The sequence below is a fragment of the Leptodactylus fuscus genome, chromosome 3 (genome assembly GCF_031893055.1).
Source record: "Leptodactylus fuscus isolate aLepFus1 chromosome 3, aLepFus1.hap2, whole genome shotgun sequence".
NCBI lineage: Eukaryota > Metazoa > Chordata > Amphibia > Anura > Leptodactylidae > Leptodactylus > Leptodactylus fuscus.
The window spans coordinates 107,079,528-107,092,297 of record NC_134267.1 but is presented as its reverse complement, the minus strand read 5'-3'; the positions used below and the strand labels follow the sequence as shown (position 1 = coordinate 107,092,297).

General features: G+C 40.9%; 1 protein-coding gene across 1 annotated transcript in view; it reads right to left on the bottom strand.

Annotated features, from left to right (window-relative positions):
* Positions 1–3,990: 3,990 nt before the first annotated feature.
* METTL24 (methyltransferase like 24) overlaps positions 3,991–12,770 on the bottom strand; it is a 46,398-nt gene continuing 37,618 nt past the window's right edge. Inside the window, exon 5 of the mRNA XM_075268162.1 lies at positions 3,991–4,554. Coding sequence (XP_075124263.1) covers positions 4,240–4,554 — 315 coding nt within the window. The 3' untranslated portion in view covers positions 3,991–4,239. The remainder of the gene's footprint in view (positions 4,555–12,770) is intronic.

The following is a 12,770-nucleotide window of genomic DNA, read 5'->3' as shown; positions in this document are numbered from 1 at the left end:
CAATACTTGGTTTATTAATTCATTGATAGACCTTTTTAACAAATATTTTTTCCCCAGAAAACCCCTTTAAATTATATACTCTTCTTAGAGCTCAAAAAACGGGTTAATGTGTGGCCATCACCTGCTCTTCTATAGGGCCCCACTGTATTGATATACAGTATGTATTAGATTTCATGTGTTAGATTCTGTACTTGGGTTTACATTAAATATAATATATTATATATTATGCTAAAACCTATATTATGGCATCCCAGAGACCCTAAAGGGTTTATGCCATGAAAATTGATTATCTATTGATAGATACCAACTTATCAGCAATTTTATCTTCTGTCCTAATTACTGTGACCCTCCACCAATCTTGAGAACAGGGGAAGGGCTTACCCTCTTTGTGACTGTAGTGTTGGATGCAGAATGTACACCTCTACTCCATTCACATCAATGGGAGCACCAAAAATAACTGAAGTACAGAACTCTTAACATGCCCCCGTTCTTGGGACTGGTGGAGTTCTCAGCAGTTAAACTCCCACCGCTCGATAATTTGTCATTTACCCTATGAATAGGAATACATTTTTCTTGAAAATTTATCTAGACTATCACATAGTATACTGGAAGATGTGCCTCACCAATTATGAGATACATGCCAGCTCATAAATCAGGGGCAACCACCAAGGGTGGTTCTGTGCTTGCACCAAAATCTATGCTAGCTTGTAGCTGGCATATATCTGTGGCATCATTGGACTCCAGTAAACTGCCATAAATATCACACATGTGATGGGGAGCGATGGCCCTGTCCACTCCATGCTCCATTTCTGGAATCTGATGGTGGCAGTGTAAAAATACAACTGTGGCAATTTGTTGCAAACCTAAGTTGTTTTGTGTTTACCCCCATAAAATAGTAGTAAATGTGCCCCATTGATTACCGGTCTTTTGTTCAGCCCTGCAGTAAATACTAAAATCACTTTCGAAGTTGTGTAAAATTATATTTATTCTGCAAACCATTCCAACTGTTTGAGCCTTCACTGCACAGTCTTCATGATAAATACACAACCAACACAATCCAGCTGTGTTACTGCTTTACACAATGTCGCCCGGCCTCCTTACACATCCTTGTCAGGGAATGTTCAATGTAAAATGTTTGCTGGGCAGGTTTAGAAGTCAGATTTCCTCATTTATACAGTCAAGTCTAAAGAAATTTGGGATAATGAAGTAAGATTCTATTTTGTGTAGGGTGGCAAGAATTATGGTGTATGTAGTTCATAGGAGCGGTTGCATCATAGGGATAGTCAACACAAACTGGAGCTTATAGCGGAACAGTCATTTGTTAAAACTTTCGATCTGTCAGAATTTATAAGTGGTGGGTTCATGTGACTTGATATGGGAAACGAAGGAGCAGAAACACTCAGATGAATACAGGTTCATTCTCTTCAGGTAGACAAAGGCACAGTGATGGGTGTGGATACTGAATTTGGGATAATAGAATTGTGAAAGTAACAGGTAATACCAGTTGCTTTTTGTACCGCTCATCTTAACAATGGCATTTTTAAAAAGCTGCCAGGCAAGTACCATTTTACCCTGCTTGAGAGCATACACCTTGCCATTTAAAAATATATACAGACTTATCACATACAACATGAGTTCTTTTTTGTTCTGAAAAGCTTAGATGTACAGCTGTATTTGTTTGCAGCCATTCTGCCCCAATGTGGTAAAAGCTGAAACATTTCCTTATACATTGAACATAATACTGTAACACATAGAAGTTGAACATCTTTAAATATTTAAGAAACCTTCACTACTGTATTCAATTTCAGGAAAAAAAACTAAACAAATTACAGATTGAATAGAACTGATTTTAATGACATGCTACTTTATATAACCTGTAGGGGGCAGCATAGCTCATAACTGTGGCATTTATTAGGACAAAACATCGGGTGTGCTTTCATAATATATGACAATGTCCCTTTATATGAACCAATATTGAGAATGCAGCAAGTGCTATACAAGATAAAGTGTTGTCCACGTCTTCAGTACGGTTTTGTTAGAAGGGCCTAAAAAGATTACAGGATGTTCTACCATCAGAAGCACCAGTATCTTGTAATGTGCAGGAGGAACGCTACAGCAGTTCACAGCACCACCAAATTAAAGAGGTTGTCCAGACTGACACTTTTTTAATTAAAAAAAATATTTTTTTTATTATTTGGGTTTATTATTTGGGTCAACTAATTTTTGCATTTTTTTTTTGGTGACACATAGGGCTTTGTTTTTATGTTATTTTTACATGTGTTTATATATAAAAAAATATTAAAGAAACAAGAGGAGGGAAAAATGTATCTATCTTCACTTTTTAACAAAATAATTAAAAAAGTGCTACTTAAACTTTTTAAAAGTTTTTCCTTTGTTACAGTAATTTTTTTTTTTTTGTATTGTGTTGTCAGTGGTTGGGCCAGAACCTGTAATAAGAGCGTGTTATTGGCATATATATATATATTTTTTTTTTTTTTACATTCTGTACCCACAAGGCCCAATAGACATTTGGGGATATCATTACTTTTTTTTTTTTTTTTTTAATGTGGGGGAGGCTGATCTTCCCTATAACTGGGGCTGGTATATTTTGCCCCAGTTGCAGGAGAAATCCAGCCTCCTGCCCATAACTACAGAGCTTATCTAAGTCCTGTAGGCTCCAGCGGCTCTAACACACGCTGATCCCAGCATATCACGTGACCGCTGGGTCAAAGGGGAGCTGCATCATGGTGGCTCCATAGCTGTGTATACAGTGCTTATTGAGCGCTGTGTACACAGTGATCGGAAGGCAGAGATGGAAATAAACCTTTCCTACATTCTCTAGAGGAGCTCCAGCTGTAGTTACGGCCAGCTCCCCGTTTTATCAGCTGCATGATAAGGATGTATCAGTGCATCCTTACAGAACAAGGCAACCTGGACGTATATACTCTATGGGAAGTCCGGAAGTGGTTATTGTAGGCTCACACTATTGTTATTAACCCTTTCCCGACTGAGCATTGCAGACACTGGGTCTCTTCTGCAATACCCAGTGAAGACTTGGCGGCACTAACCGCATTGACTGAGGCACCATTATTTTCAGCTAGATTGCTTGACCCCACAACAACAAAGCCTGTAAGAAAGTTATGCAAGCACAGTTTTGCTTTAATTCCACCCTATGAAGTTTTTTCCAGCTGCCCAGTACATTTTATGAAATATTAAGATTTTTCCCATAAAATTAAACCCTCATGTAGCTCTGTGAACGGAGAAATAAATTTATGGCTTTTGGAAGCTGAGGAGTCAAATGCAAATTTAAAATGGCTGCAGCAGGAAAGGGTTAACGTCCTTGGTACTCATCCATGGTAGGATGTAAGCAACAGACGTCAATTGCAGAATGCTGACTGAGCCTCCTCCGGCTTGTCTGTCTACATTCACTCTCACATTGAAAAACATGACAGAAGCTTTCTTGCATTAGGTTTTGTAATGAAGAAAAAGTCCTGGATACATGACTTTCATCCATCAGAAAATAAAAAAATAAATAAAAAAAAGTAAAACATGACAGAAGAAATAAGGACAGACACAGAGTGAGAGGGGTTTATTTATGGCCATCATTCTATATCTGTGAAAGTCCGAATCTCTCATTCTACAATGGATGAGATCAAAAGACAGACATTCAATCCATAATGGAGGATTGAGCATTCCCTAAATGGAAACATCTCTGTATGTAATATTACATGTGCTGTGTGCTCAGCTGCTGAAGGTCCCAAACAAGTGGCTTTATTAAAAGGGTTATCCTATGAGTCTATTAGAGGACAGAAATCAGAGAGGAAAATTCTCTGAGATTTCCCTGTATCTGACAATGCAGAGCCCCTACACCTGTATGTGCCAGGGTTTTGGTTTTCATGCTGGACTTCTTTATTTCAAATAGAGATGAAGAAACCTTGGCCGACATTTAGGTTTTATCTGTCTCTTTAATGTTATTCAGAAAGTGACAGGCGCCGGTGAAAGGCACAATATGTAATAAAATAAACTATCCTAACAGATCTGAAGTCTTCCATCTGCCAATATCTGGAGCGTTATTACGTTATCAGCAGGAGGGCTTTAAGATTCCTCACTTAGGAGACACTTCCCTAGAAAATACACGTCAGCTGAGTGTTACTGAGAACATTTTACAGAATCTGAGCCCTCTTTGCTGAACTGCTCCATCAAGCTGCATAATGAGAACAAGTCATCAGATTCTTTGTGTCATGTCCACCTGGTATTTACCCAGCTCAGTATGTAGCAACTGCTTGCATTAAAGAGATCCTTTTTAAGGAATATTTGTGGTTTTGTTAAGTCCTTGTATGTGAAGAAGAGTTTAAAGTCCTTATGCTCAAGCTCTTTGAATAAGCTGTACCAGTATCTGACAACACTGCTGTCATTTCCACTGACTTCAAACCCAGGCCAGTGAAGATGGATTTCCAAAACCAGCTGTCCAATCTGTTCCATGACACCCTCTAGAATGAGATTTTCCAGAATCTTCCACTCTGCACTTTCCATATCTGCTTTGAGGACATCGATCTGAAAGTACGGTAAATATGCAATGGTTAGGAATGTCACTTCAGTGATATCCATACAGGAAATAAAGGGACACAAACATGTATACAGTAAAAAAAAAACAACACAAAAACAACTTATTTTTAAGTTTGACTATTGGAATGTTATTTTACATTTGTTTATGTGACTATTTCAATATGTTTCAGAACAGCCAGTAGTACCGTCATAACACGGCCCGTTTTCCATTGCTCACTGGTCAGCCTTCATGTAGTGATAACTAGAGACTGGTCAAGCACAAGTTAATTATTCTGTAGGGGTAGATAAGGCAGGATATTCACACTGTAGTGAACACAGATACATCGGTCACTCCCTAGTGTCTGGGTTTGGGTCATCACTTCCTGATGATTAATTTTCACATCTCTCTGTCAATGAACTTGTTCTCATTGCATCTGTCATAATGCACAACATACATGATGGACATGTGCGTGTCTCTAATATGGTCACTCCATGGATGCTTCAAAAATAATGATCTACAACACTGGGGCCAATTTAAGACCAGCATTTCATACAACTCTTAAGCCTGTTGGATCAAGCTATGCACATGCATGAAAAGGCTCATTCCTATTTAATAGATGTAATGTAACTCTTGGCTGCTCATTCACCCGCCACAATGAGCTATGAGATGGGCTATGAGGTTTCAGTACAATTTACACTAGTGTACAGGCAGGGCCGGCTCCAGGTTTTTATGGGCCCTTGGGCGACAGAGCCTCAGTGGGCCCCCTTGTGGAGGAGGCGGAGGAGTCAGGACACTGCACATCGCAGATAAAGCGAGTGACGTCACGCAGGAGTGTGGCGTCACCAACGCCATACCTCCCAACTTTTGAAGAGTAGGAAGAGGGATAAAATGTGCGGCGCGCTCTGTGTGCCTCAGCAAATATAGCTCTGCCCACTTTTATGTTGACTCCGCCCATTCTCATTCATTTTTTTCCTCCCCAATTGGTTGGACAGAAACCAAAATTTTAAGCTAAAGAAACATTACCAAGCACCCCTTTAAATCATGTTGCCCATGACAACCACATATGGAATAGGCAATGGGAAATCCGACAGTACCCACCCTGAACTGTCATTGTGTGAGTGTTGTGGAAAGACCTTCAAAAATTCACTTTTTTGGCCCTTGGGTTGAGCCCTTCCAAATTAAGTTAGAGGCCCTTAAGCTGAGCTACCAGCAGAGATTGAGGCCCTTTAGGTGACTTCAGCCTTTTGCCAGTAGAGTTTTAGGCCCTTTAAGTTAGTTCAGCCTTGCACCAGCAGAGTTTTTTACCCTTTGGGTGAGTTGAGCCTTGCACCAGCAGAATAATAACCCCTTTAAAATTGTTAGCCCCTAAAACAGTGATTCCAGAACAATCTCTCTCATTGTGTTGGATTGATGCAGTGGATTGGACTGAGGACCCAGACACTGACCTTGATTGTGATTGGGAAATTGATAACATTTTGGAATGAAATCCTGGAGGTAACTTTTATTTACAGGACCGCAAAGGTGGAGAATTGGCTGCAGCTACTACTACCGGGAATGGTCCTCTAATATCGGACTCTACATTACCTCTACAGGGTTCTGATCAGGTATTAATAGTCCAAACAACATACTCCAGTACTTTAGATGTAGATCAGAAACCACTTTCCCTTCCGACACCAGATTTAACCAAGCTTCATTATCATCATCATCCTGCTGAGATGGAGCCACTAAAGGAAATCTTGCCTTCCAAGGCATGTTCTGGAGCTGCGACTGAGCCAAATCTAAACACAGAGTCCTTTGGAACTGAACAAAATTCACCAGCAGTGTTTTTGGCCCTTGAGGTTAGTTGAGCCTTGCACCAGCAGTGTTTTAGGCCCTTGAGGTTAGTTGAGCCTTGCACCAGCAGTGTTTTTGGCCCTTGGAGTGAGTAGAGTATTGCACCAGCAGTGTTTTTGGCTCTTGAGGTTAGTTGAGCCTTGTACCAGCAGTGTTTTTGGCCCTTGGAGTGAGTAGAGTATTGCACCAGCAGCGTTTTTGGCCCTTGAGGTTAGTTGAGCCTTGCACCAGAGTGTTTTTGGCCCTTGAGGTTAGTTGAGCCTTGTACCAGCACTGTTTTTGGCCCTTGGAGTGAGTAGAGTATTGCACCAGCAGTGTTTTAGGCCCTTGAGGTTAGTTGAGCCTTGCGCCAGCAGTGTTTTAGGCCCTTGAGGTTAGTTGAGCCTTGCGCCAGCAGTGTTTTAGGCCCTTGAGGTTTGTTGAGCCTTGCACCAGCAGTGTTTTAGGCCCTTGAGGTTAGTTGAGCCTTGCACCAGCAGTATTTTAGGCCCTTGAGGTTAGTTGAGCCTTGCACCAGCAATGTTTTTGGCCCTTAAGGTTAGTTGAGCCTTGTACCAGCAGTATTTTAGGCCCTTAAGGTTAGTTGAGCCTTGCAGCAGAGTGTTTTAGGCCCTTGAGGTTAGCTGAGCCTTGCACCAGAGAGTTTTAGGCCCTTGAGGTTAGTTGAGCCTTGTACCAGCAGTGTTTCAGGCCCTTGAGGTTAGTTGAGCCTTGTACCAGCAGTGTTTTAGGCCCTTGGAGTGAATAGAGTATTGCACCAGCAGTGTTTTAGGCCCTTGAGGTTAGTTGAGCCTTGTACCAGCAGTGTTTTTGGCCCTTGGAGTGAGTTGAGCCTTTAAACAGCAGTGTTTTTGGACCTTCAGGTGAGTTGAGCTATGCACCAGCAGTGTTTTATTTTTTTGCCCTTTAGGTGACTAGAGCCATGCAGCAGCAATGTTTTATTTTTGGCCCTTGGGATGACTAGAGCCATGCAGCAGCGTTTTATTTTTTGGCCCTTGGGGTGACCCCTAAAAAATTAGATTTCAGGCCCTTGGGGGTGAGCCCTAAAACATTAATTTTCCGGCCCTTGGGGGGAGCCCTAAAAAAATTGCTTTGCAGGCCCTTGGGAGGTATCCATGAAAAATTATATAAAAAAATTTTTTTAAGTTTTTTAACAATTACATTAGGGTGAAGGGGCTGGGGTTGGAGGAGGAGGATGATGATGATGACGACGAGTGAATTGGGTGCTGGCAGCCCTTCTCCAGTATCTGGACTGTGGAATCCACGTCCACGTCCCCTGCTGCTACTGATGAGGGGCACTGCTGGCAGCCCCTCTCCAGTACCTGGACTGTGGACTGAATACCCACATCTACATCCTCGCCCACATCCCCTGCTGCATAATTGGCAGGTTCACTATATGTTTCTCACACTGAGAACAAGCTCTCCCCATCACTCCAAAACAAAAATGAGACGAAGATGGCCGACACTATTCTTATGTATGAGAGGTCACATGTTTTCGGCAGCCAATGGGTTTTTCCAATTTTTTTTTCAATGCCTACGTTGTCGTAGTTCCTGTCCCACCTCCCCTGCCCAGTTATTGGTGCAAAAAACGCACCAGGGAAGGTGGGAGGGGAAAACGAATTTTTACTGCGTTTGCCGCGTGTTATTCGATTGGAATCGAAAATATCGAACAGCCTGATATTCGATTGAATACCAATTCGATCGAACGCCATTCGCTCATCTCTAGTATACAATGATTGTAATAATTAATTGTTATGACTATTTTCTGAATTTGAAAACTTTGTATCATTTGTTTTTACTATACACATATGATGCACAGTAAAAAGTATTACATGTGTTTTTTAAAATATTTACATCCGCACCATTTTAATTTTGTCACTTTGTATTTAACAATGGAATTGTTCGGTTATATTTTATTGGGATTATTTAATATACTGTTATTGATATTTCAAATACTATATTTTAAACATGTCTGTTACATTCATGGCAAATGTTACAGAAACAGTTTTTTTTGGTTTTTGGTTTCTTTTACAATTTAGTTTCTATTGTATGCTTTTGTAAAGCCATTCACTTTCAAGTTCACTATTTGTCTTTAGGATATATGGACATTGGTTCATGAGCTCCCCGCACACTAAACCTTGCATGTCCAAATAAAAAGGAAATAATTACTAGTTGTTAAAAATGATAACATTTAGCCCTGTGTGCATAGCTAAGAACGGAAAGGTCCACAAATAACACTATAGGTTTACAAAGACTTTTAAAAATATTCAATCTTGAATATGACTTCAGTTGGACAGTCCTAGTCTGAGACACGCACCTTTTACCTCCTTCAGGTGCACTTGCATAAAAGTTTATGGGAAAAGCTACAAAACTTTCTTAGTTTCCATTCACGTCTAAATGAATGTGATTTATCAGTTATTCCAAGGTTGCCCCAAGTGCAACACATGTATATCTCTAAAAGATGAATTCAAGCAGATTAAGTAAATATGATAAAAAAAAATTGGTTTAAAAGTGTAGTTGTCGGAATTAAGCTTTTTAAGGCCTATCCTCAGGATATGTCATAAATACCTAATCGGAGGGGGAAAAGGTAAGCAGCCACCCTTCCCCCGACTGATCAATTGTACTTAGCTGCCCGCCTGCACTGTTGACCATAGTATAAAATACACTCGTACAAAAAGCTAGTTAATACTTCACCAAATGATGGCAGTAGACCTGTACTGCATTCTTGCCACATGACCCTTGTATATTTTTTTTTCCAGCCTATTTCTGAAATAGTGACTGTTAGGCTGAGATCAGACAGGGTTTTTTGGTCAGAATTTTGAGGCAGAATCCGCCTCAAAATCATGACCAAAAAAACCTCTCACATTGAAATCAATGGGAGCCGGTCATTTCTTTTTTCCATGAGCGGTTTGTTCTGGCTCCCGGAATAAAGTAGTGACATGCTCATTCTTCAGGCAGTTGCCGTGGTCGGTTCAGCCGCGGACATCCGCCTGAACACACATTTGGGCCTAAACCGGAGCAGATAGCCGCAAGATTGTGACTGTTTTCAACAAATTCAATATCAAAAGGCACTACCAGACTAAACTTGCGAAATGGGAAACAACGCAACAAAAATTTAAGAAACTAGAAGCTGTTTTAATGGCACAGCAGAAAAGAAATCTGCAGTGGAAATGCAATTTAAAAAAATGTAAGCATTTTTGTAAATTACAACATGTCATATCTATTATTATTATTATGTTATACCTACAGAAACACAAGCAGAAAGTCCACAAAGGAGAACGCTGTGAACTTTCTTTGAAAAGTGCTGCAGGAATAATTGCAACGTCAAATGCATCCAGGCTTTCGTCACTGGCTAACGAAAAAAAAAAAAAAGTCAAAATCCATTCGCTAAACATTGCCAAACTCTTACGTCTTCTCAGGACAAATTTTCTTCACCATTTTCAACACGCAGTCTTTAATAAATTCACCCTTAGTAAAAGGTTTGCAGTGCTTGGCGATCAGCGTTGCTATCTCATAGCTCGGCTTTGTGGCATTTTCATTTGGCTCAATTCAAACGCAACTGTGCCCTTGAATTAGCTTCTAGTTGCTTCAGAGACTCTTTGGGACACCTCATCATTTTGTCTTTCAGATGAGCAGAGTGCTGTCTGTCTCCTATGCTTTTCCCCCATGGCTAAGAGAATATCTTTGAACATGAAGGGTTTTAACTCCATTGCAAAGCGTAGGACAGCTCCTGAGGGCCTGCGCTCCCTAAAGGCTGACATGATGTTCCTGCAAGAGACTCCCTTCAATGCCTCCTGTTCTTTTAATGTTGCTTTATGACTCTTCCCTGTTTGTTATTCAGAAGTTCACTGTAAGAAAAAGGAAAGGGATGGCCATACATACTAGTCTTCTCTTTCCCCCTGGTAGTCACATTGTCCACCATAGACCCAGGTCGTAGATTTGTCTTTTTGAAGGTAAACCTATCACCTTATTTAATATCTATGCCCCCAACACCTCCCAGCCTGAGTTCCTCACCCAGTTCCTCAATGAAGTATGAAAACTTCCACCTGTTGCCTTGATCCTAGGCGATGATTTTAAGGTCTTTTTCTGACAGGATGGATCTCCAGTCTATTACTGCTACCCAGTCACAACCTGTCTAGAGGTGCCTCTCAATTCAATTTCACTGCTTTATTAGACGGTATTCTTTGTATGATCTTTGGTGGATAAACCATCCTTCTGATAAGCCTTACAATTTCTATTCCCCTCCTCATAAAGTTCACACACAAATAGATTTTTTTTTTTTGTAAACGCTCTTGCTCTTCTCAGTGAGGCCTCCAAGGGTTCTATTACCAGGTCTGACCATGCCCCTGTTATTATAGATGCAATAGTGTCCAATAGGCATTGTCACTGGCGGATTAATGAGGGACTGCTTTAGAGGGCACAGACTCCGAGCAGCATCACTGCCCTTTTAGATGCTTTTTTTTTTTTAACTTAATATCGGATCGGTTTCCTATAAGGCGATGTTGTGGGAAGGCCATAGGGCAGTGATGAGGGATCAATTCATTGCCTTGGGTACTAAACTTAAACATGATGTCACTGTCTGAAAGACCTTCGCGCCCAACTGCAACACACTGCGCACCGCATGTTGACACACTTGATGAGATCTCTCCTCAAATCATTGATTTCTGATCCGAAATTAAGGCCTTCCTACTACTGATCGTCTACAAGTTACTTCTTTATTCAAAATACCTATATTATGATAGGGCTAATAAACATCAGTATCAGACGCAAAAGGGTACAGTGCATGCTCTTCAGCGCTCAGATGGGACAATAATTTATACCGTAATCCCGATGAGGTTTCCCATATGTTCCATGAATATTATGTTTAGTTGTACTCTCTCCCCTCTAATTCAATTGAGAGGCATACTGCATTGTCTGCCATTCTGAAATCTTTCCTCTTACATTCCCTTACCCTGCAGCCTTCACTCTTCTCAATAAACCCATTGAGGCTGATGAGTTTAGAACAGCTAATAAAAGATCTTACCAATGGGAAGCTGCCAGGGCCCAACAGTTTTACATATTTGTACTACATAGTTTTTAATGCCGACATATTCCTTTGGTTAGTCTCTCTCTAATGCTTTTAAACTCCCTCTTGCATTCTTTCCTAATTTTCATTCCGAAGCCTGGGAGGGACCACCTAGATTGTAAGAATTTTAGACCCATAGCATTTTTAAATATTAATCTCAAGCAGTCTACTATGATTTTGGCTCACAAAATACCTTATTTCTTCCTTCTCTGATACACAAAGATCAGATGAGGTTTGTCTCTTGCCGCCAAGGGGTGATAATACAAATACAATTGATCCGATGGACATCACGTCCAGATCTGGCTCTAAACTCTTGGTGCTCAGCTTGGACACAGAGAAAGCCTTTGACCACTTGGGGTGGCCGTTCCGGTTTGCGACCTTGAATAACTTCGGTTTACGTGGTCTCTTTCTAACAGTAATTAAAAGTCTCTATACCACCCCTATGGCGACTATGGAACACTCACATGCCTTTTACCATTAACAAAGGTATGTGGCAGGGTTGTCCATTTTCCTCCCACCCCTCCTCTTTGCCATGTGCATAGAACCTTTGGCAGCTGCCATCTATCTGCATCCTGACATTGGAGGGATCAGGATCTGAGATAAGGAGTTTAAACTTTCCCTTTTCACAGATAATGTTCTCTTGATCTTGACTAATCCACACATCACTATCTTCCATGTCCTTTTGAATGCATTTGACCGTCTCTCTGGCTTCAAAATTAATGCTTCTAAATCCAAGGCTTTGTCCATCTGAATCTCCTCTCCACATTTAGCCCATGTGGAAGCCCCGTTCCCATATACGGCCTGGTGCACGCTCTTACCCTTATTTAAAGTGGATGAAAACAGAAAAGTTTTGGTTGACCCCGAACCACCTCAATTCTCTGGCTTGGCTCTGACACTAGATGTTTGGCGAGCTTGTGCTGCTTGCTTCCCTCTCTCCTTGTTGCATTCCTCCATGACCGCTTTTCTTTTCCACCTACATTACGCACCTGGCCACACAGTCTCAGGACCGTGGTTTAAGATGGGGCTATTCCTTTTTGCGGCTACTACTAATTATAAAACAAACATGTCTCCTACTTTGCTGATCTGTGGACTAAATTTAATCTCCCTCTCTCTAGTGAGTTCTCATATATAAAGGTTAGTCCTTCAGCCCAGTTTATTTTTGAGGCTCAAAGGCTCCCATGCCAACACAATTTGAGAAGTTGTGTAAATTAAGAACTCTACAGCAGGACTCACCTTGGACATTTATCAGATATCCCAGATACCCCTATATGCTAAAGTGGGAGGGTTATCTTAGTGAAAATCTTTCAGACCTGTCCTTTGGAGACG